The 23232-nt window shown below is 39.8% G+C and overlaps 1 protein-coding gene and 1 pseudogene across 3 annotated transcripts; one reads left to right on the top strand and one right to left on the bottom strand.

Annotated features, from left to right (window-relative positions):
* Positions 1-1181: 1181 nt before the first annotated feature.
* On the top strand, positions 1182-2385 carry LOC113245631 (60S ribosomal protein L17-like; annotated as a pseudogene).
* On the bottom strand, positions 2246-23195 carry ITGB1BP2 (integrin subunit beta 1 binding protein 2). Of its 3 annotated transcripts, XM_057312402.1 has the most exons (12): positions 22563-23195; positions 22278-22327; positions 22127-22183; positions 21905-22050; positions 21106-21200; positions 20942-21000; positions 20735-20805; positions 20514-20613; positions 20131-20244; positions 19820-19882; positions 15702-15740; positions 2246-2463 (listed from the first exon to the last, which is right to left on the bottom strand). In XM_057312402.1, exons 1-12 carry the CDS (start codon positions 22633-22635, stop codon positions 2392-2394), a joined length of 939 nt encoding a protein of 312 aa, XP_057168385.1. In that variant the 5' UTR covers positions 22636-23195; the 3' UTR covers positions 2246-2391. The 3 variants fall into 3 exon arrangements, with proteins under 3 accessions (XP_057168385.1, XP_026341565.1, XP_026341564.1); XM_026485780.3 differs by lacking the exon at positions 15702-15740; XM_026485779.3 differs by lacking the exons at positions 2246-2463; positions 15702-15740 and adding an exon at positions 16876-19456.
* Positions 23196-23232: the final 37 nt, after the last annotated feature.

The following is a 23232-nucleotide window of genomic DNA, read 5'->3' as shown; positions in this document are numbered from 1 at the left end:
TTCCTTTCCTGAGTTTCAATCCCTTTGTAACAAACTGGTAATCTAGTAAGTGAACTGTTTTCCTGAGTTTTGTGAGCTGCTCCAGCAAATTATCAAAAATAAGAAGGGGGTTATGGGGACCCCCAGTACGTAGCTAGTCAGTCAGGAGCACAAATGACAACCTGGACTTGCAACTGGCATCTGAAGTGGGGCCAGACTTGTGGGACTGAGCCCTTAACTTGTGGGATATGATGCTATCTCCAGGAGACAGTGTCAGAATTGAGTTAAATTATAGAACACCCAGTTGGTATCTGCTGAAACCTGGATAACTGCTTGATGTGGGAAAAACACCCACACATTTGGAATACAGAAGTATTCAATTGGTAGAGGAAACAAATATGTCCTTTTCACACACAACCTGCGAAAACCAACCCATGAAAAAATAGAAAATCTGTAAAGACCCGCGAGTAGTAAGGACTTGAAACAGTAAAGACTTCCCGACAAAGAAAAGCTCAGGACCAGATGGCTTCACTGGTGAATTCAACCAAATATTTAAAGAAGAATTAACACTAGTCCTTCTCTGAGTCTTCCAAAAAATTGAAGAGGAGGAAATACTTCCTAATTCATTCATGAGGCCAGCATCACTCTGATACCAAATCCAGACAATGACAAGAAAAGAAAACTACAGGCCAATATCCCTGATGAACATGGATGTAAAAATCCTCAACAAAATACTAGCAAACTTACTTCAACAGCGTATTAGAAGGATCATATACCACATTCAAGTGGGATTTACCCCTGGGATGCAAGGGTGGTTCGACATATGCAAATCAATCAATGTGATACACCATGTTAACATAATAAAGAATAAAAAATCACAGTCATGGGGCACCTGGGTGGGTCAGTTGGTTAAGCGTCTGCCGCAGGCTCAGGTCATGATCCCGGAGTCCTGGCATGGAGTCCTGCATCGGGCTCCCTGTTGAGCAGGGAGTCTGCTTCTCCCTTACCCTCTGCCTCTGCCTCTCCCCTGCCCGTTTGTGCTCTCTCTCTCAAATGAATAAATAAAATCTTTTAAAAAAATTAAAAAATAAAATGGTAAATTTCATGTTATACATATTTGGCCGTTAAAAAATATGAAAATAGGAGATCAAGTTCTCATGAATTCTCCCAGGAGCCACTGCTTTTCCGCTTCCCCTAAGCGGCCTGAGGTGACCTCTGAAAACAGCTCGCTATTCGCTTGACCCAGAAAACCCTACGAAATCACACAAATCAAGAGGTTCAAATCTTCGTGTTCACTTTAAAAACACACGTGAAACTGCCCAGGCCATCAAGGGTATGCATATCTGAAAAGCCACCAAGTACCTGAAAGACGTCATTTTGCAGAAGCAGTGTGTACCATTCCGTCGCTACCATGGTGGAGTTGGTAGGTGTGCCCAGATCAAACAGTGGGCTGCACACAGAATCGGTGGCCCAAGAAGAGTGCTGAATTTTTACTGCACATGTTTAAAAATGAGAGAGTAATGCTGAACTTAAGGGTTTAGATGTAGATTCTCTGGTCATTGAGCACATCCAGGGGAACAAATCCCCCAAGATGTAGCGTAGAACTTACAGGGCTCATGGGAGGATTAACCCATACATTAGCTCTCACTGCCACATCGAGACAATCCTTACTGAAAAAGAGCACATTGTTCCTAAACCAGGAGAGGAGGTTGCAGAGAAGAAAAAGGTATCACAGAAGAAACTGAAGAAACAAAAACTATGGCCTGGGAGTAAAATTCTACATAGAATAAATGCAAATAAAAATTTTAAAAAATATGAAATAAAAATAAAGTCAAAAGCCAAAGGAGAAACTCAGAAAATATATTACAACCCATTTGACAAAGGCCTGATTTTCTTAGTATACAAAAAGCTTCTATGAGACAATAAGAAAAATAGAAAACTAGGCAGAGAACATGAGCAATATACACATATATTCACACACACAAAGGAAATACATGTGACTTTGAAGCATATTAGAAAAAAGCTTAACCTTACTCATGATAAAAAGATCATGTTAAAAATACAATGAGATAACACTCTTTTCTAGTAAAAATGTCGATATCAGAAAGTTTGACAATACATTGTTTTGGCAAGGGTGGGGCAAAACAGACACTCTCGTATTTTGTTGTTGGCATTGTAAGCTGGTATAACTTTTGGAAGGCAACTTACCGAAAACTTTTAAATTACATATGCCTTTTTATTGGTAACAGAAAACCCAACTCCAGTAGGCCTAAACAGTGATTTATTGGTTCACACAAATGCAAATTCCAGGGGATGAGAGAATTTTGCCGTTGAGTTGATTCCATGGATCAACAATATCACCAAGGACCTAATTTCTTTCTGTCAGATCTGTCTTCCAAAGTGTGAGCTTCATCATAAATTTGACTTCCTTCTTGGTAGCAAAAGGGCTGTAGCATCTGAAGGCTTCACATCAGCCACACCACACTGTCCAAAAGAAGAGACAAAGTTGGCTTCTGTTATCTATCTCAGAAGAGCAAAGAACAAAACCAAAACCAAAAACCTTCTCCCAAATACTTCAACAAACATCCTCTAACATTTCATTAACTTGAACTGGGTCAATGGCCTATTCCTGAACAATCCCCTGACAGGACAATGGTTTGCATTGATTTTGCTATGGTCTGGGTAGTCAGAACCAATCACTAAGGCATGGGCGATAGGATTACCCTGATTGGGTTACAGGGGTGGTGCACCCCAGCCAGAAGCTGGGGCTGAGATCAATTCCACCCCTTCAAACTTTATGACCACTAAACAATGGGGAAGATGCAGAATGGATGTTGGGCAGGGAATCACACCAGCCACTAACCACTTTGATCCAGGAACCATACTTCTAGGAAATTTATCCTATAAATATACTGGCAGATGTATACAAATAAGTGTGTTCAAAGAGACTGTAATAACAGGATATTGAAAACAACGAAAATGCCTGGCACTGGTCAAATAAATGCTATAAGGATAAAAAAGAAAAGGCACCTGTAAATGTATTATTATGACACAATCTCAAAGATATGTTAAATGAAAAAAGTAGAGTGAATAGCTTGCTGCCATTTGCGGGGGAAAAAAAGGGAGAAGAAATGGATATAGATATATAGATAGATTTTTAAGGGGAAGGGGGAAAGTAAACTTGTTTACATCAAAATATCTACCAGATAAACAGAGATATCCAAACACATATGCACACACATACACCCATTTATATTTGCATATGCATGATTTGCACAGAATGTATCTGGAAGAGTCACAAGAAACCAACAATAGTGGTAGTCTCTGGAAAGGGAACCAGGCGAACTAGAGACTAGGAGTAGGGGTAATATATAACTTTCATTGTATATCCTTTTATATTGCTTGAATTTTCTTACTATGTGCATGTATTTTTAGTTAAAAATATGTATTAACTACCTGTTTCTATGTGTTACCTGTCAGATTGGCAAAGATAAAAATATTTTTTAATAGTTAGGAAAGATGTTGGGAAACAGGCCCTCATATATATTGTTATTTAATATATTAATACATCCTCTTTGAAGGCAATTTGGCATTATTTATTAAAACTAATAATGCATGGGGCACCTGGGTGGCTCAGTCAGTTAAGGGCCCGACTCTTGATTTCAGCTCAGGTCATGATCCCAGGGTTGTGGGATCAAGCCTCCACGCTTGTGCACAGTCTGCTTGTCCCTCTCCCTCTGCTCCTCCCCCTGCTTGTACATGGTCTCTCTCTTAAACAAACAAACAAACAAACAAACAAACAAACAAAATCTTTAAAAAAACCTAATAATGCACATAATCTTTCACCTAGCACTCACAACACATCTAAGATTTTACCCTACTGATATACTTACACATATTGGCAAAGATGCATGAATAAACATGCAGTGTTTGTAGTAACATAAGACTGACAAAAATAACAAATGTCCATCAAGAGGATTGGTTAACTAAATTATGACATATCCATAAAATGGAAGTTAACTTTAAGAAGGTAGCATTCTACACAGAAATGAAAAAGAATTACTGTTATATTCAACAACAGAGATGAAGCTCACAGAAAATGCTGAATGAAAGAAGTTAGAGGCAAAAGAGTACACCATTTATATGAAATTCAAATATAGGTAAAACTAATCTATGACCATAGAAGTCAGAATGTAGTTAATCTTGGGAGTGGGTAATGACAAAGAGGGAGCACAAGGAGCCAGCCTTCTGTGGTGCTGGAAATGTTCTGTATTTAGACCTGGGGGGAGGTTACATGTTTTATGTATACACATAAAAGTATACACTTAAGATACATGCATTTTACTAAAATGTAAGTTATACCTCAAAACATGAAAAAAAAAGAATAAGGTAGATTATACAGCAATATGGAATGAATTTCAAGACATATTTTTAAGTCTGTATAGTGATATATAGATATCTCTCTCTCTCTCTCTCTCTCTATATATATATCTCCATCCATACACGTATATATAGTACACTGAGAGTAAAGTAGAGGAAGAAATGAATAACCACAACTCTGCTGGGTAAGTGCTGGAGCCAACTTTTGCTCTGAAGTCATCTGATCTCTGGTGGCCTACAGCTTAAGTCTGTTTATTTGTTTATAAAGATTTATTTACTTATTTGAGAGAGACAGAGAGAGTCAGCGGGAGGGTGACGGACAGAGAATCTGAAGCAGACTCCCCCCACGACCCTGCACTGAGTGCAGAGCCCGATGCGGGCTCAGGCTCGGGATCGATCCTACCACTATGAGATCATGACCTGAGCCAAAACCAAGAGTCAGATGCTTAAGCAACTGAGCCACCCAAGATTCAGGAATCCTAAACAGGAAAAAGAAACAATGAAAGAAATCCCCACCCAGATACATTGTAGTGAAACTTCAGAGTATCAAAGAGAATATCCTAAGAGGAGCAAAAGACTTGTTACCTACTTATAAAAGTATACAACACTACCTAAGACATATTCTTGCCCCCAAAAGAAGAAAAAAAAAACCCCTGAATCTAAATCTAATCAAGCCTTAGATCTAATCAATATTCAGGAAATAAAAAGAACAGGGGAACACCACAGGGATGGATTCACTAAAATCCATTCTATAGGAAGCACTACAGGATGAACCAGCCATTTTCTTCAACAAATAAATCCCATGGGAGAAAAAAAGGAGGGGGAGAAGGAAGGGGCACCTATGGATTGAGAGATTTAAGAAACTTACCAACCAATTGCAATGTATAGTCCTCATTTGGAGCCTGACAATCCTTGACAACAAACTCAAAATAAGCACATAAATGTTTATGAGACAATCAGGAAAATGTAAACAGTGACTGTAATATTTGATGATAATTACAGAATTGTGTTGGTTTTATTGCAATGTTTAATAAAAGTCCTTATATTTTAGAGATACATATGAAAATGTTTATGGATAAAATGAAGTAATACAATGTCTGATATTTGCTTCAGAATAACCTTGCTGTGCAGGTGGCAGAACAGGGGTTAGGAGAATATAGATGAAACAAGATTGGCCATGAGTTAATAATCACTGAAGCTGGGTGACAGGAACATGGGGATTCTGTATACTATTCTCTTTACTCTTCTATGTTTGAACTTTACCCAAATGAAAGTAGGAAAAAAAAGAGCTAAAAAGACAAGATAGATTACCTACAAAGAAATGACTGACAGTTGATTTATCAACAACAAAAACTCCACAGGGTCTAGAAGGTGTTCATAGTACGACACTCTTTGTATAAAAAATAACATAGTCACATACATACTTTTTCACATATATTCTTATATCTGCATCGATTTATTTCTGGTAGTTCACATAAAAATTGTTAATGGGAATTGCTTCTCAGTAAGGGAACTGGGAAACTGGGGAATAGAGATGGGCAACTCTTCACATACCCTTCTGCACTATTTGAATCTTTTAGCTTGTGTTTGTAGTACCTTAAAAGTATTTTCTCAGTAAGCTAGGAACAGGAGAATTTATAACTTGATAAAGAGTATAGATAACAACTACAATCATCATACTCAATAGTGAGATATTAGTGACATTCACCTTAAAGTCAGAACAAATCAAGAATATTCACCTGTTTTTATAAATATCACTACTCAACATTGCTCTGTAGGTTCTAGTGAAAACATTAAGACAAAAGAAGATAAAAGTTATAAATATTGTAAAGGAAGAGTCATCAAGTGTCCCTGTTTACATAGGATATATAATCAACTGAGAAATAATTAAAATTAAACAGGAAAAGAATTTGTTTGAAATCAATAACTTCTCTATACAAAAACTTCTCTATATAAAAATATCCGATTAGAAAATAAAATGGGGGAAAAGATCCCATTCATAGTGGTGGAAAAAAATGAGAAATAAATCCAACAAGGAATGTACAAAAAGGGGTGCCTGTCTGGCTCAGTCAGTAAAGCATATGACTCTTATCTTAGGGTTTTAAGTTCAAGCCCCATGTTGGATTTAAAGATCACTCAAAAATAAAATCACACAAAAAAGATATGTACAAAACATTTACATGAATAAAACTACAAAATATTGCTGAAGGCTATATGTATGAAGATCTGAAAAAAACAGATGTACAATATTCCTGAATGAGAGGTTTCATAATCGAAAAAAATTTCAAATAACTATCAATTTCCATAACAATCTCACTGGGATTTGGGGAGGTAGGGTGGGAATACCAGACAAGTTGGTTCTGAAGTTTATCTGAAAGAATATACAGAAAAAGCCAAGACACTTTTAAAAGATAGAAAAAAGATAGAAAAAAGACTTGCCTACCAGATATAAAATTACCATAAAAGGTGTGCTATGCTTCAACAATAGACAAACAGGAGTGCCTGGCTGGCTCACTTGGTAGAGCATGTGACTCTTGATCTCAGGGTTGTGAATTGGAGCCCCACATTGGGTGTACAGATTACTTAAAAAAATTTAAAAAATAAAAAAGAATAGACAAACATATAAGTGGAACTGAATAGAGAGGCAGTTACATGTGGGAATTTATTTATTTTTTTAAGTAATCTCTACACCCAAGATGGGGCTCAAACTTACAACCCCAAGACGGAGTTCCATGCTCCACTGACTGAACCAGCCAGGCGCCCCTTATGTGGGAATTTAGTATGACAAATACAGCATTTCAGAACCCTTCTGAGACACCACTGAAAGTATACTAATATATAAAATATGTACAAACCCAAAGGACAAAAAGTTCCAGGTGTTCTCTAGAAGCAGGAAAGCCATTTGAGAAACAGTACCTGAAATAGTAGCTAGGAAGAAATTCTGGTCTAGTGCAAAGGATACGGAGCCACCCAGGGGTGCCTGCGTGGCTCAGTCAGTTAAGTGTCCAACTCTCACTCTCAGCTCAGGTCTTGATCTCAGGGTTGTGAGTTCAAGCCCCATGTTGGGCTCCATGGAGCCTACTTAAAAAAAAAAACTGAAAAAAAAAAAAAAAAAGGATACAGATGAGAAGGGGCAATTTTACCAGTAAAACTATGGAAAGGCTCTAGGATCCAAGACAAAAGAGTATGAGTATGACCCATGGGGCTGAAAACTAAGTTAGTTAGTTGATTATTATTATTATTATTATTATTATTATTATGAGAAGCAGGCTCCCCGCCGAGCAGGGACCCCAGTATGGAACTCAATCCCAGGACCCTGGGATCATGACCCAAGCCAAAGGCAGAAACTTAACTGACTGAGCCACCCAGGTGCCCCTGAAAACTAAGTTTAATTGAAAGTCTGTATATGAATATTCAGTAGAAAAAAAATGCTCACCCTTTGTTTTTTTAAAAGATTTTATTTATTTGAGACAGAGTGCAAGTGGGGGATGGGGAGAGGGAGAGAGAATCTCAAGTAGATTCCCTGCTGAGTGTGGAGCCCCACTTTGGGGCTTGATCCCAGGACCCTGAGATCATGACCTGAGCTAAGATTCAGACGCTTAACCAACTGAGCCACCCAGCCACCCCTCACCGTTTCTTGTAATTAGAGGAAATGCAAAATAAAAATGAGATACCATCATTTGCACATCTGGTTGGTAAATATTTTTTAATTGATAACAAAGTATTGATGAGGGCACTGGGGAAACTGGTACCTCATACATTGCTGGATGGCCATGTAAATTGGAATAGTTTTTGTGGAGGGAAATCGAACAGCACCTATTAGCATTTTTAAAATTTATTTTTAAGTAATCTCTATGCCAATATGGGGCTCAAACTCATGACCCTGAGATCAAGAATCACATGCTCTTCTGACTGAGCCAGCCAGGCACCCCTCTATTAACATTTTAGATATATAAAAATGTATGTGTCTTCTTTCCAGCAATACCACTTCTAGGAATCTATCTTTAAGAAATATTAGCACAAATAATCAAAGATACATGTAAAAAGATTTTCATTGCTGCATAATTTGTTATAACAAAAAACTGGAAACAACCTAAGTGTCCATCAGTGGGGGAACAGATAAATTATGGCATATATGTATAATCAAGTACTATGCAGCACAAAAAAGAATGTCAGATCTATACATATTGACATGGAAATATCTTCAAGGACTATAAAGTGACATATTTAATGACGAAGCAAGCAATGGAAAAATATTATAGAATGATTTCAAATTGGCCAAAAAGAAAAAACAAATTCCTCTATATGTGTATAGATAGCCACTTAGACTTTTACTATGTCCCTATATGTTATATACCAGTATGTTTGAAATGCATAGAAAATGTTGGAAGGGATGGATACACATCAAAGTAACAGTGACTTCCTCTGAAGGATAAATTTAAGGGTTCAAATATTTTATTTTCCATATTATTCACTTTTGCAGTTTTTGTTTTTTTGAAGATGAAAGTTGAATATTTAAGTGTCACATTAATGAAGATGATACTCAAATCTATTTTCAGTATTGAATTTCTCATGAATTCCAATTTTGCATTTACAATTAACTTCCTGCTAGAATTTCTACTCATATTTTGCCATAATTTCAAACTCACAACTAAAATAAAATTATCAGAATATTCAAATATTAGTTCTAGTTCCTGCTTCTCCCATTTTTGTTAAAAGCACTAGCCTTCTACTTGTTACTTAAACTTGAAGCCTTGGAGCAGTCATCTTATACCATTCCATCCCATAGCAGAAAAAAAAAATCACTAAGTCCAAGGTTTGTTTCTTCTTTTAAATAATATCTTACGTATCTCTTTCCTGTCTATTCTCTGCCACTCTGATTCAGGCCCTTCATTCAACAAATATTTATTGAGCATGTATTATATATGTGCTAGGCAGGTTTAGGTTCTGGGAATAGTGCATAAATACAGACGTATATTCTAGTGAAAGAAATAATGTACAAATAAAAAAACGATTATGCATTAATAGTGTTAACATTTTTATAATGCTAACCCTATACCAGACACTGTAGTAAGCTCTTTAGAAATGTTAACTCATTTAATACTACTAATGACCATAGGATCTAGGCACTGTTATTAATCCCATTTTACGGTTGGGGAAACTGAGGCACACAGCTCTTAAATAGTCTAAGGTCATACAGCTAGTAAGCGGAGGAGTCCAGATTTGAACCCAGGCAGCCTGATGCTATAGTTTGTCTTCTTAACTGTTAATGCTATACTGTTTCTCATTTAAAGTAACGTCAGTTGTGGGCCACCTGGGTGGCTCAGCCGTTAAGTGTCTGCCTTTGGCTCAGGTCATGATCCCAGGGTCCTGGGATCGAGCCCCTCATCAGGCTCCCTGCTCGGCGGGAAGCCTGCTTCTCCCTCTCACACTCCCCTTGCTTGTGTTCCCTCTCTCGCTGTCTCTCTCTGTCAAATAAATGAATAAAATCTTTAAAAAAAATGTTAGTTGATGATAAAGGCTATGGGAAAAATCAAATGGGGTCATGTGATGGTAACGTGGACAGTAGGTGCTAATTTAGAGGGGATGGTCAAGAAAGGCCTCTCTGAGAGGTGATTTTTTTTTTCTTTGTGACAGAATTTGAGCAGTTTGACCTGTAAAGCTTCTCCCTGTGGGTTTTGCTGATTACACAGGCATTGTGCAGTTCCTCTATTTCCTACAAATTGGCAGCTGGATCCAAAGACTAAATCAAACTCGGGTTCCATCTCTTTGGTGTGACTATAGGATGGACACAATGTCCGATGTCTCTTTATAATCTTAGAAGCTGTTGATGCTTACAAGGATTGCCAAAAAGTGATGTTCTGATTTTTTTTTCATTCACTGGAATAGTTTTGTAAACAGACATATCACCCCATCTATTTTGTTACCCAATTCAGATAGGAAAGGCAGGATAAATGCTTGATTCTCTCCCTTTATTGATTATTTTGCAAGATAATGAATTGGTTACCTATCATGAGCTGAGACATGAATGACAAGAAGGAGCCAGCTATTCAAAAACCTGGAAGGAGACTATTCCAGGCAGGGGGATCAAGATATTAGAGGCACTGAGGAAGGAGTGAGTTGCGTAAGTTCAAGAAACACAGAACAGCAAGGCCACATTACTTTCATTCTTACCTGTGGAACTACCTTGTTACAGACTGATTATGTCCCCTTGCAATTCATATATTGAAATCCCATCCCCCAATATGATGGTTTTGGGAGGTAATTAGGATTAGATGAGGTCATAAATAAGATTAGTTCCCTTATAAGAGTCATGAGAGAGCTTGCTTCCTCTCTCTGCTCTCCACCTGGTAGAGGGCCCTCATCACAACTCAACTGTGTTGGCACCCTGATCTCAGACTTCCAGCCTCCAGAACTATGAGAAATAAATTTCTGTTGTTTATAAACTACCCAGTCTATGACACTTTGCCATAGCAGCTGGAACGAAGACATAGCTCTTACATCTATGACTCTCTCCTCCGTTCTTACTACTTAGTCTGGGGTCTTAGCTTTCTCCCATGGACCACTGCCAATTATCTTCAATTATTTTCACTGCCTCCAAGTATCTCTTCCATCCTACTCAATTAACTCCTCACTCACCAAAAGTTTTCAATTCAGTATATAACTATTTTTGTTGATAATGCATCTATAATTTTATTACAGATGTCACCGGCAAAATAGGATTCATTTATTGGAGGGAGGTGTTTGCTAGAAAGTATTGCTGGAACACCAAAGAACACGGGCTTTGTAGTCAAGACCTAGATTTGTGTCTCAGGCTCTGACACTGGATAGTTGCGTGACCTAGGGAAAATTATGTCACCCCCCCCGAAGCTCAATTTCCTCATGTTTTATAAAAATGATAATAAGGGCGCCCAGGTGGCTCAGTTAGTTAAGCGTTTGCCCTTGCTCAGGTCATGATCCCAGCATCCTGGGATGGAGTCCCGCCTGCGAGCCCTGCCCGAGTTGGAGCCTGCTTCTCCCTCTCCTCCCAGCTTGTGCTCTCTCTCTGTCTCTCTCTCAAATAAATAAATAAAATCTTTTAAAAATTATAATAATGCTTTTAATATAGTGTTGTGAGAATTAAATATATATTCTCATTTGAGATACATGTATATATTATATAGAGACAGAAAAAAGGTAACAGAACAGACAGATTTATTACAGTGCTTAGATCACAGTAAAGGCTCAATAAAGAGTAGTTTAATTTTTTGCTACTCCTCCCACCACACCTCTTGCAGAAGCTCCAATTTCAGTGATGAATTCCACCTTAAAACCCAGTCATTGCTAAGAGCTGTTCTAGAGCCATTTGAGAATATCCAAAACCTAAGGACCCCAGTGGAGTCCTAGAAGGGTCCCTCTGACAAGCCTATCTGGGAACCAATGAGGCCTTTGGTTAATCACTCATATCTCACATTGATGTAACACTTCTCCAAACAACTTTTATGTCTCTGATCTCTTCAACTCTAACCTCAGTGGAACCCCCACGTACTTTACCTCTCACTTCAACTAGATCAGTTATTATCTCCCAGTTACACCAGATTCAGAGTTATTGTCTTTAAGATCCTGACTTCCACTGTCCCCTTTCTTCCTTTCTGCTCCCCAAATCCCAGAACACCGCTACAGGGAGAACCAAGCAGACCAATTTAAATTCATGCTGTCCAATTTCAACTTGGCCCTTGCAGCTGCTCAGCAACTCCTTTATTTGTCTCATACGTTCCCTGGCACTCTCCCCACAGAGGCTGTTCCAGACCCTCCTCATTCTACTCAATCTCCCTGCTTCTACTTCTACGGAATTCATAGTAGACACTTTCATCAGATTAACTGTCCCTCCTGCAACAGATCAATAATATCTTTCTCCCTTCAAGCCCTGTCCTCTAGCCATCCAATTCCCTTCCCGGAAAAGCAATCAGTATTCTTTTTTTAAGGTTTTATTTATTTATTTAGAGAAAGACTCTCAAGCAGACTGCGTGCTGAGGGCAAAACCTGATGAAGGGCTCAATCCCTACAACCCTGAGATCACGACCTGAGCCGAAACCAAGGGTCAGATGCCTAACTGACTGAGCCACCCAGGCGCCCCAGGCAATCAATATTCTTGATCCCTTATTTATCCTTTTAGAGATATTTTATGATTCTACAAGCAAAAATATGGAAAACAAAGAACTTGCACTGGTCATTAAAGATAAATAGGATTTGGATATGTGGGGACAAAGGAGATGGTATTCCAAGCAGAGGAAACATCCAGGGCAAAGGCACAGAGGTGAGGATGAATGGATAAGATATATTTAGAAAACAGGGTATAGCAAGTAGAGTAATCCCCTGAGAAATAATCCCAACTGCTGCCTCAAGTACTACATCTCCTTTTCCAGTTCTGACTTCAGCCTGATCACCACTTCCTTGCCTGTCTCGCTCTACATACCAGAAGAGTGGAAATCTGACACTGCACGGCCCCTCACCCATCCCATCTTGACTGGACCTCCGTTACTATTTATTGAGCTCTGACCCCAACCATCTGTTTCAGTACTGCTAAAGAGTCCTAGCTCTTTCCTGAGTCACTTGCCAAGCCAGACACCTTCCACTTCTTTGGTCACATGGACTATTTCCCCACCCCACTGAAAACAGGACAATGAATATAGAAGATGCATTGTACAAACACTGATTTTACCAATATATACAACAGAGGTCAAGGAAACATTTTAAACTCTACAGCAGAGATGCAATCAGCAAAACCCAGACTGTGTGCGGGAACGTACAACTTGATCTCTGGGTCATGAGTTTAAGCCCCACAGTGGGTGTAGAGCTTACTTAAAAAAACAGATAAAAGTGACATACAACACATATCCACCAGTCACGGTGTGTAGGCTTTATTTGGATATTGATTCAAACAAAAAAGCTGTAAAAAAATTCTTTTGACATTTATGAAACTATTGGAAATTTAAATACTGATTGGCATTTAATGATACTAAAGGGAATATTATTGCTTGTTTATGTGTGTTAATGGTATTACAACTATGATTTTTTTAAAAAAAGGATCCTTACTTCTTAAAGATACATACTGAAATATTTAAGTATGGAATGATATCATGTCTGGGATATGTTCCAAAATAATATGGAAAGAAGGAAATAGATGATATGAGTGTGTGAGACTTGATACTAGTTGAAGCTGAGTGTTTGGTAAATGGGGATTCATTATACTATTCTGTCTACTTTTGTACATGTTTTAAATTCTCTACAAAAGAAGCTTTAAAACAATGTTATTGAATTGTCAAGTATCTCATGAAAGTGTGTGTATTAGTCTGAAGGAGTGGAACAGGAGGAGTTGGAATTTGAGAAGAGGAAGGTCTGTCAAGAGCCTCTGTGGGGAGAGTGCCAGGGAACGTATGAGACAAATAAAAGTGTTGCTGAGCAGCTGCAAGGGCCAAGTTGAAATTGGACAGCATGAATTTATATTGGTCTGCTCGGTTCTCCCTGCAGCAGTGTTCTGGGATTTGGGGAGTAGAAAGGGAGAAGGGGACAGTGGAGGCAAGGATCCCGGAAATAGTAACTCTGAATCTGGTGTAAGAGTTGTTTGGAAAGGTGTTATATCAGTGTGAGATACCACCGATCCACTAAGTGCTTCACTGGTTCCTAGACAGGCTTGTCAAAGGGACTCTGCTAGGCTAGAGTGGCCTGGTATATGCTTCTCTCCTAAGACCCATCTTCTAAGACCCCAGTTGGGTCCTTAGGTTTTGGATATTCTCAAATAGCTCTAGGACAGCTCTAAGCAATGACTGGGTTTTAATCAGTTTTAATCAGTAGCTATGTTAAAAGCTATTTCCTGCCCTGAGTCTTGGTTTCCTCATCTACAAACATTTGGGATAATAATACCTACATCACAGAGCAGGTGTGAGGATTAAGTAAAATAATGTGGGTAGAAGTGGTTAGCGCAGTGGCATTCTATACATGATGCTTTATTCCTTCAGCAGGTGAATACAATCTCCCTTAATCCTAGAGCTGAGACAATGGTATGTTAAATATGTTATCACTTTGTGGACTAGCAAAACCTGACTGTCAAGAAACTCCTATTTTCTTACTGAAATATTATAAAATTGGATATTGAAGTGTCCGTCCTCTCCAAGAGAAAAAAAACACCCCAACTTTCCTAATAGTCTGAAGTGAAAGCTTTTGGTGAAGAGTAAAGGGAGTAATAGTAGTACTAATAATAGCAAACCCTTATATAGTACTTACTATATATGCCAAACACTGTTCTAAATACGTGTTAGCTATTATTACTGTAAAATACAAATATGGACCTCAAAGGAAAGATATGACCTAGAGATAAAAATGTGTGAGTCATCTGCACGTGGGTGGTATTTGAAGTCATGGGCATAACTGAGAATGTCTAGAAGAGTTATATATAAGAGAGCAAAACTAGGGCTAAGTCCTGAGGAACTTCATCATTCGATGGCCAGGTAGAAAACGAAGAGCCTGCAAAGGAGACTGAAAGGAACGGCCAGAGAATTAGGAGGACAACGAAAAGGAGCCGTGGGTCATAGAAGCCAATGTACTGAGTGTATTTCAAGGAAGAAACCATCATGAGTGTCAATTTTTGCTTGTGAGATCAAGTAAGACAAGGACTAAAAAGTATCCATTGGATTTAGTGACTTGATGGCCCAAAGTGACCTTATCACCACAGACTGAGTGGGCTGGGAGTCAGATTGAAGTGTGTTTTGAAGGGAGTAGGAAGGTGGAAATAGAAAATGAATAGTTATTTCAAGAAGTTCACTTATAAAGAAGAGAAAGGAGTTAAGTAGCAGTTGGAAAGGGTTATGTAGTCAAGGGAAATTGTTTTTGTAAAATCGGAGACTTGAGCATGTTTAAATGTCAATGAAAATATCCAATGAGAGGGAAAGGTTGAATAAACAGGAGAGAGAAAGGATAATCAACAGTGTAAAATTTCTGGGAAGGTGTGAGGCAACAGGATACAAAGCACAATGGGAAAAAATGAGAAGTGTAAAGGAGGTAAGGAGAGGATTTGTGCTAATGTGAACAGATATGTACATCTGATGGTGGAAGTAGGGAAGTAAATGAGATAATGCATGCAAAGCACTTAGCATAGTGCCTGGCAGGTTAGTTTATATGAGAAACGGTAGCTATGGTTATTGTTGTTGTTATTATTATTAATGTTATGCACCTGCTTGAAACTTTCTCACATTTCAGGCTTTGGACTATGTAAAATAAGTACACTACTTTATTAATTCTGTAAACTTGAAATTTTATAGATCAAGTTTATATACAAGGGTTACTTGAACTTTTTGATTCCTCACCTTCATCCTCTCCAGGAATTCTGTGTAGTTGCTGGTCCCCTGATTTTGATAAGATAGAAAAAATTTGTATGTTTAAGATTAGTGCACTTTCTGCACTTTTCTATATGCATTCTACTCCTCTAATTTTTTTTAATGTCCATCAAAGCCCTTATTGATGTCAACTCACCTACAGAAAAATGACATTAAAAGTAAACTGTTGCCAGGGTTTGAAAGGACCTGAAAGGTTCAGGTCAAGGGGGAAACTTTATTTGCACTTCGAATCCGTAGCATGAGAGCAGAGAAATGAGCCAGAAATGCTGAATATCCTGGAAGTCCAGGAAGCCCCTTTAACTCTGATCAAACTTCTCTGTGAGGCAGAGATGCATTCCCTGGATGCATTCTCCAGTATCCCCTAATCTTGCCTCAATCTCCAAATCCTCAGCCATGCTGTCCTGTGACCCCTTACCTCTGCTGCCCATGTCCGTTCCCCCACCTCCATCTTACTTCTAGCTCCTAATGAGACCTTATGTTCCTTGAATCTGAACTGAGAGAAAAGGGTGCTATGAAAAGAATTTGAGATCATTTTGAGGCTTGATGAAGCTTCCTGGTGTGAAGTTTTTTAGAGTTTGAATCTCCCAGATTCTTGGCTACCATGTTGAGAGAGTAAGGGAGACTCAAGAAAGAGATTATCACTCCTCTGATTAAGAATCTACATTTTAGGGGCACCTGGGTGGCTCATTTAAGCATCTGCCTTTGGCTCGGGTCATGACCCCAGGGTCCTGGGATCGAGCCCTGCATTGGGTTCCCTGCTCAGCAGGGAGTCTGCTTCTCCCTCTCTCTCTGTCCCTACCCCTGATTGTGCTATTGCTCATGCTCTCTCTTTCTCAAATGAATAAAAAATCTTTAAAAAAGAGTCTACATTTTAAAAAGGCCTATATTGCCTTTCTCGTTTTCTAAATTTTATTTTATTTAAATTCAATATAGTGTGCTATGAGTTTCAGAGATAGAGTTTAATTCTCTCTTTTAAATCATGTTCAAAATCCTTCATCTAGAATTTTCGCCTCCTCCCCATCTAGCTACACTCAACTAACTTTTTTGTTCCCTCCCTTAAACATGTCCTCTGTCAGATACGTTAGCAGTTGTTACAAACAGCAAAGGGACTAAGCTTGGAAAGAGTCTAAAAAGGAACATTTACTTTTTACTCTACATACTTCTGCACTGAGTATTTTACAGTGACAATGTACTACTCCTGGAATTTAAAATAAAATACAAAAAGTAAAACAAAACACCTTCCAGCCTCAGCTTGGCTCTCCCCACTCTTCCATACCCATGCAAATTTCTCATTCCTACAAATTTCCATTCAAAACGTGTTTCTTAACCCTTACATTTTTGGTCAATTGATTTTCAGCCAGGGTGCCAACACAATCCAATGGGGACAGAATAGCCTTGCTCAACAAATGGTGCTGGGACAACTAGATATCCATATGCAAAAACATAAAGTTGGACCCTTACCTCATGCCACATACAAAAAATAACTCAAAATGGATCAAAGACCTAAATGTAAAACTATAAAACCCTTAGAAAATAAAGAAGCGAATCTTCTTCATGACCCTGAATTAAGCAGTGGTTTTTTTGGCTATGACATCAAAAATATAAGCAACAAAAGAAAAGATAAATTAGACTTCATAGAAGTTAAAAACTTTTGTGTACTAAAGGACACCATCAAGGAAGTAGAAAGACAAAACAAAGACTGGGAGAAAATATTTCGAAGTCATATATCTGACAAGAGCCTTGTCTCCAGAATATATTAAAATAAAACTCTTACAGGGGTGCCTGGGTGGCACAGCGGTTAAGCGTCTGCCTTCGGCTCAGGGCGTGATCCCGGGGTTGTGGGATCGAGCCCCACATCAGGCTCCTCTGCTATGAGCCTGCTTCTTCCTCTCCCACTCCCCCTGCTTGTGTTCCCTCTCTCACTGGCTGTCTCTATCTCTGTCGAATAAATAAATAAAATCTTAAAAAAAAAAACCTCTTACAACTCAATAAAAAGACAACCTAACAAATGGGCAAAGGATTTGAAGAGACATTTCTCCAAATAAGAACACAAATGGCCAATAAGCACATGAAAAGATGTTCAACATCATTAGCATTGGGGAAATGCAGTTAAAACCATAATGAAATTCCATCTTCATACCCATAAAAAAAGGACAAATAACAAGCGTTATTGAGGATGTGGAGAAACTGGAACCCTTACAATGCTGATGGGAATGTAAAATGGTACAGCCTCTTTGGAAAACAGTCTGGCAGTTTCTTAAAAGGTTAAAGTTACCATTTGACCCAGAAATCATACTCCTAGGTATATATCCAAGAGAAGTGAAAACGTAAGTCCACATAAAAACTTGTATACAAATGTTCATAGGAGCACTATTTAGAATAATGGAAACAACCCAAATGTACCTCAATTGACAAAATAAACATAATGTGGTATATCCACATAATGGAATACTATTCAGCCATAAAAGGAATAAGTACTGATACATGTTACAAACATGGAGGAACCTTGAAAACATTATGCTAAGTGAAAGAAGCCTCTTACAAAAGACCACATATTATACGATTCCAGTCATATGAAATATCCAGAACAGGTAAATCCATAGAGGCAGAAAGTAGATTAGTGGTTGCCCACAGCTATGAGTTTGGGGGGGGGGGGACACTGGTAGTGACTGCTAATGGGTACAGGGTTTCTTTTTGGAGTGATGAAAATTGATTGTGGTTGCACAACTCTGAGTATACTTTAAAAAAAAAAAACGCTGAATTTTACACTTTAAGCCGGTGAATTGTATGGTATGTGAATTTTATCCCAACAAAGCTGTTCAAAATGTTCTTTCATGGAGCTTTCCCTTTCTACTAGAGTCCACATTAATCGCTCCACTCTCTCTCAACTCCTATAGCTCTTTATAGTGCACAATTTAACACTCAGTTAAACTACCTGATAATGTTTATTATTATTTCATGTAGATTGGTCTGTCAGCCAGACTATAATTTTCCTGAAAGGAATAAATCAGTCTTCTGTTTCTCAGATAGCTCTAAACTGACAGATGAATCACTGGAAAAAAAATAAAAATAAATAAAAATGAAAAGTAAAAAAAAAAATTTAAATGTTACGGCTCTTACTGAATATTAAAAAAAAAAAGACAGCTCTAAACCACCTAACACACAACTGGGCACACAATAAGTACTCAGTAGATTACCTGGTGATTGTAAAGAACAGATTGAATGTACATGTGCTTGTTTTCACACATGTGTGTTAAAGACACACAGAGGTTGGGGGGAATGAATACAATCTTAGATAGTGAGGTGAGAGAACGACACTATGTGAAACTGCAGAATACAAGATTTATTTAAGGGAAAAAACAGCACGGTTTGGACACTTTTGTTCTCCCCTCCTTCAGCCTGCTTCTGCTCAATGACACCACATGGCCAACCATATCCTGGTCTCTGAGATTCTAAGGGAACCACTGAGGTCCTATCTAGATACTTGACTGGTGTCACTACTCCCCCATTACTTCCTCCTCTTCCTCCTCCTCTGTCCAGCTCAGATCATCATCTGAGTCCTCAGACTCTTCCTCCTCCATCTCTAGCCCAACCCCTGCCTTAGCCTTCTCAGCTAGTGCATCAGGGTGCTCCAGCTGGGCCCAGGGTCCTGGGCCAGCCTTGACCAAGGAGATTTCAACCCGAGATGGCGTCAAGGAGACAGAGCTCTGCTCCACGTTTATGACCTGAGGAGGAGGAAAAGATAGAGGAACACAGAAGAAGAAGAAAATGAGGAAATCAAACGGATTGGGGTCAGGGTGGGGTGGTAATGAATGACAAAGAAAAATAAACAAATGTAAGGTGGGTCAACAAGATAGGGGAGAAATAAAACAATACAGTAAGAAAGAAAGAGGAAAGGAGGAGGAGAAGGAGATGGGGAGAGAAAAAAGGGAGAGAAAGGGGGAGAAAGAATATCAAAGCAAATGAAGAGAAAACCTCCACTTTCCCACTATAATTCCTTCCCTCAAGACACCCTCTATTCATTCCAGTCTGGTCCTTCTTTTCACCCCATCTTCCTCCCCCTCCTGTGCCCCTTAATCTTCACTTACCCCCCAGAGCTTCATCTGTGCCTGGAACACATGGTTACCATCAAAGACAATGTGGACATGAAGCTGAGAGAAAAGAATTACAGGGGTAGTAACAATCCCAGAAGGTCAGAACAAGTTACTGCAACAGAGAACCAGGCCAGAGGTGTGAGCCCTACATCCACAGGTCAGCCTGATAGCCCTGACCTCCTAGCTCTACTTTCCTCTCAGGGGACTATGAAGCCCAAATGTTTGCTGCATACAGCAACTCTGCCTGTAAAATTGTATTGTCACCCAATTCATCAGCCTCCCATCCAGCATCAGACATTCCTCACCTCAGTTTGACTGGCCTTCACCCAGTTGAATGCAGGAAGTGGAATCTGGCCATATACAGTCACCACCACTAAGGAATCTGTCTGGTGCCAATCATGACGGCAAGACGCTGGCAGCTAAAGAGAAGATGTGAAATATGTGTGGTAAGAATGAACTCTTAACCCAAGGGAAGTTCTCAGGTGTGTCGAGAGAAGAGACATAGAATCTCAGAAAGATTAATACTACTTCATATTGCAAAGCCTCCGGGCTGTTGAGGATAAGGAGCGGAATCCTATTTGGTCTGTACAAAAGGGAGGAGATAGAGAGCTTGGCCATGAGGTACAAGGAGGGGAAATTATTTCTGGAATTGGGTTCTAATCAAAAGTTCGGGAAAGTTGGGGCTTACCTGCTTCCCCCAGTCATGCCTACCAACTCTGCATCCTGGCTGTGCCAGGAATGCCCCAAAATCCAGGGTCTGGATGCCACAACAGCTCCAAGACTTCATCCTGAGGTAGGAGGATAATTCAACTGAATCTCCCTTCCCCTCCCCATGAGCCCCCACTCCCACCTTATGATCAACAGTGGGAGAAACTGGTCTTATAGACCCTACCCCGTCCCCTCTCTCACCCCTCATGGAATCGAGGTGCTCCTGGGTGGTAGGTACAAGGAGTAGCATCACTCTCAGGGCCTTGGTAAACCTAAGATGGGTAAAGGAGAATCAGAAGAATCAGGTCATTCTGAAGTATACCCCCACACAGCCTCATAGCTATACTGTCATCCCAGGTATAGCATTTCTCAGCCATATGCTTGCACCCTCTATAAACTCTCACTCACAGCATCACATCCTGGATTCTGGCAGCTGGAACCAGTCCGGATCAGACTACTGTCAAGTCCTGGGCAAAGGAAACAAAGTCAGGAACCTATCTATTCCCTCCACCTAATTGCCACGTTCACTAAATTCCAGTCTGCAAAGCCTGTCCTACTAAGGACCCACTTACCTGCTCCAGGTTCCTGGTGCAATTCCTTCTGTTCCAATGCCATTTCCAGGGCTTGGGATATATTTAGTGGAAGCGGCTTTGGAGGCAACTCTGACCTAGGGGATACAGGTGGGGTAATTTAGTTCTGATCCATTAACAATGATCAACAGCTCCAACACTCCTACCAGTGATAATGGTGTCAAAGAAATCTGGTGAAAGTGGGGGCAGGGTTGGAAAAGTTGGGTAGCAACTCCATTGCCAATTATCTTCTTTATGGACATCCCAAGTCCGTGAAACCCGGGGGAATCCCTGGGGCTTTTTTGCCTATCTACTCAGTTGCTCTCAATCTAACATTTCTCTGCAGAACTGCATCATATCCTTATCCTCTTCTAATTGTGGACCTAATGTGACTTTCTGCTGTTGCTCATGCCATTTTCACAAAATTAATTTATTCTCTACAGCCTCTTGGCTGCCAATACTGCATCTTTTTCTTGATGTAAAACTCACTTTAAAGCTTTTTTCCAAAAAGAAAAAAAATCAAGTCATTATCAACAATCTTTCTTGTATTATAACTGCGTATGTATGTATGAGGGGCTATCTACTCTATTGACTCTAAATACCTATCCCATCACCCCCACACCAACCTTAAAGCAAAGACATTATTTCTGGATACACATTTCCCCTACGGTATAAAATATACACAAAACCCTGACACTTGGCCCTCCTCATATCCCTAGTCCCCAAACACCAGTGACCCATTAATCACTTCTAGGAAGCTCCATGAATGTAGGAAAAAACCCAGGGACTTCCTCCTCTTTACTTGGGCCTCTCCCGACGCAAAGTCTCTGCTGACTTTGGAATCGTATTCAGAGGTTTTTGCTCCTGAAGTGAACTGCTTGTGGCAGGCACCTCAGGTTGAGGGGCCTCAGGGAGCTTCTCAGCACAGTGTGGTCCCACAGTACAGCCCTAGTACAGATAAGGAAAGAAGGATTAGGGATAGAATCCTTGTTAGGGACAGAATCCAAGCAAGTAGATAATTTACCTTGATGTTTAAGAACTCAGAGAAATCTACAGTTCGCTTCCGGCAGCAGGACCAACCCTGGTAACAAAAGACCCAGCTTAGCTTAAGAGTCCTGGGTGTATTTACTTCCTTTGGGAAATGCTCTTGCTGTCCCCTCCTGCCTACTCCTCACCTTAAGTGCATCATGGAAGATTGGGACCCCAGGGTGATGGCAACAGGAATCTGTGGATACCAGCACAACGATCAAGGTAACTATACCAGATACCACTTCTCTTACTTCTTCCCCAGATTTATATGCTCATGGTTTTTCTTTAGAATATAAAAATAAGATTGAAGACCACCCAGACCAATTAAACTAGGGCAGATACATTACATTTCTCTGCTCCTCTAAGACTGCCCACAGCTGACCACTCCCCCAGCACTCACAAAGCCCCCTGGCAAAATCAGAATTACTCACCAGGAAGGTTGGCATTGGGGTCAAAGTGCTGCCCACAGCCTTTGTTATGGCAGAGTAGAGACATGGAGGACATTGGTAGAATTACTGAAAGGGTATTTCAAGGAGTCTGGCTGCCGAGTGGGGAACACCTCTTAAGTCTGGAGGCTTTTAGCTGCCTACAAGGGCCAGCTGTTTCTATCTTTAGTTCAGGAGGCGTACACCTCCTAACATGGGCAAGGGAACTTCAGTTGGTCTTCTCAACCAATAGGAGAGAGCTCAGGAGCATTTTAGCTCTGGGGCTCAAGAAAAAAGGATCAGGCAGAGTAGGGCTTGGAACTTGGGTGAGGTCAGCTAACCACTGCTGAGACAGTTTTAGATTTACCAGGCCAATTCCAAGCCTCTGACATACCAGCAGCTGCTCAGAAATGAATCCCAATTTTGAGACCCCTCCCAGCTCAACGAAGGTACCCCAGTTCCTCCAGCTCGATTTCCTCTTTCAAAGCAGCAGCTTTCCTCTCATTCTCATTGCTTCTGTGTACCACCAATAGCACCAATTTTTGTCAACCACGTAAGCCACAGTATGCATCTAACCTCCCCAAGTTTGCCTAAATGGGTGATTCATACTTTTGAGCAAAAGATAATAATAAAGGATTATCCCTATAGAACCTATGCTTAATCTCTTGAGACAGAA

The sequence above is a fragment of the Ursus arctos genome, chromosome X (assembly GCF_023065955.2).
Source record: "Ursus arctos isolate Adak ecotype North America chromosome X, UrsArc2.0, whole genome shotgun sequence".
Classification (NCBI taxonomy): domain Eukaryota; kingdom Metazoa; phylum Chordata; class Mammalia; order Carnivora; family Ursidae; genus Ursus; species Ursus arctos.
The sequence above is the reverse complement of the archived record's forward strand: the minus strand, read 5'-3'. Positions and strand labels throughout refer to the sequence as shown.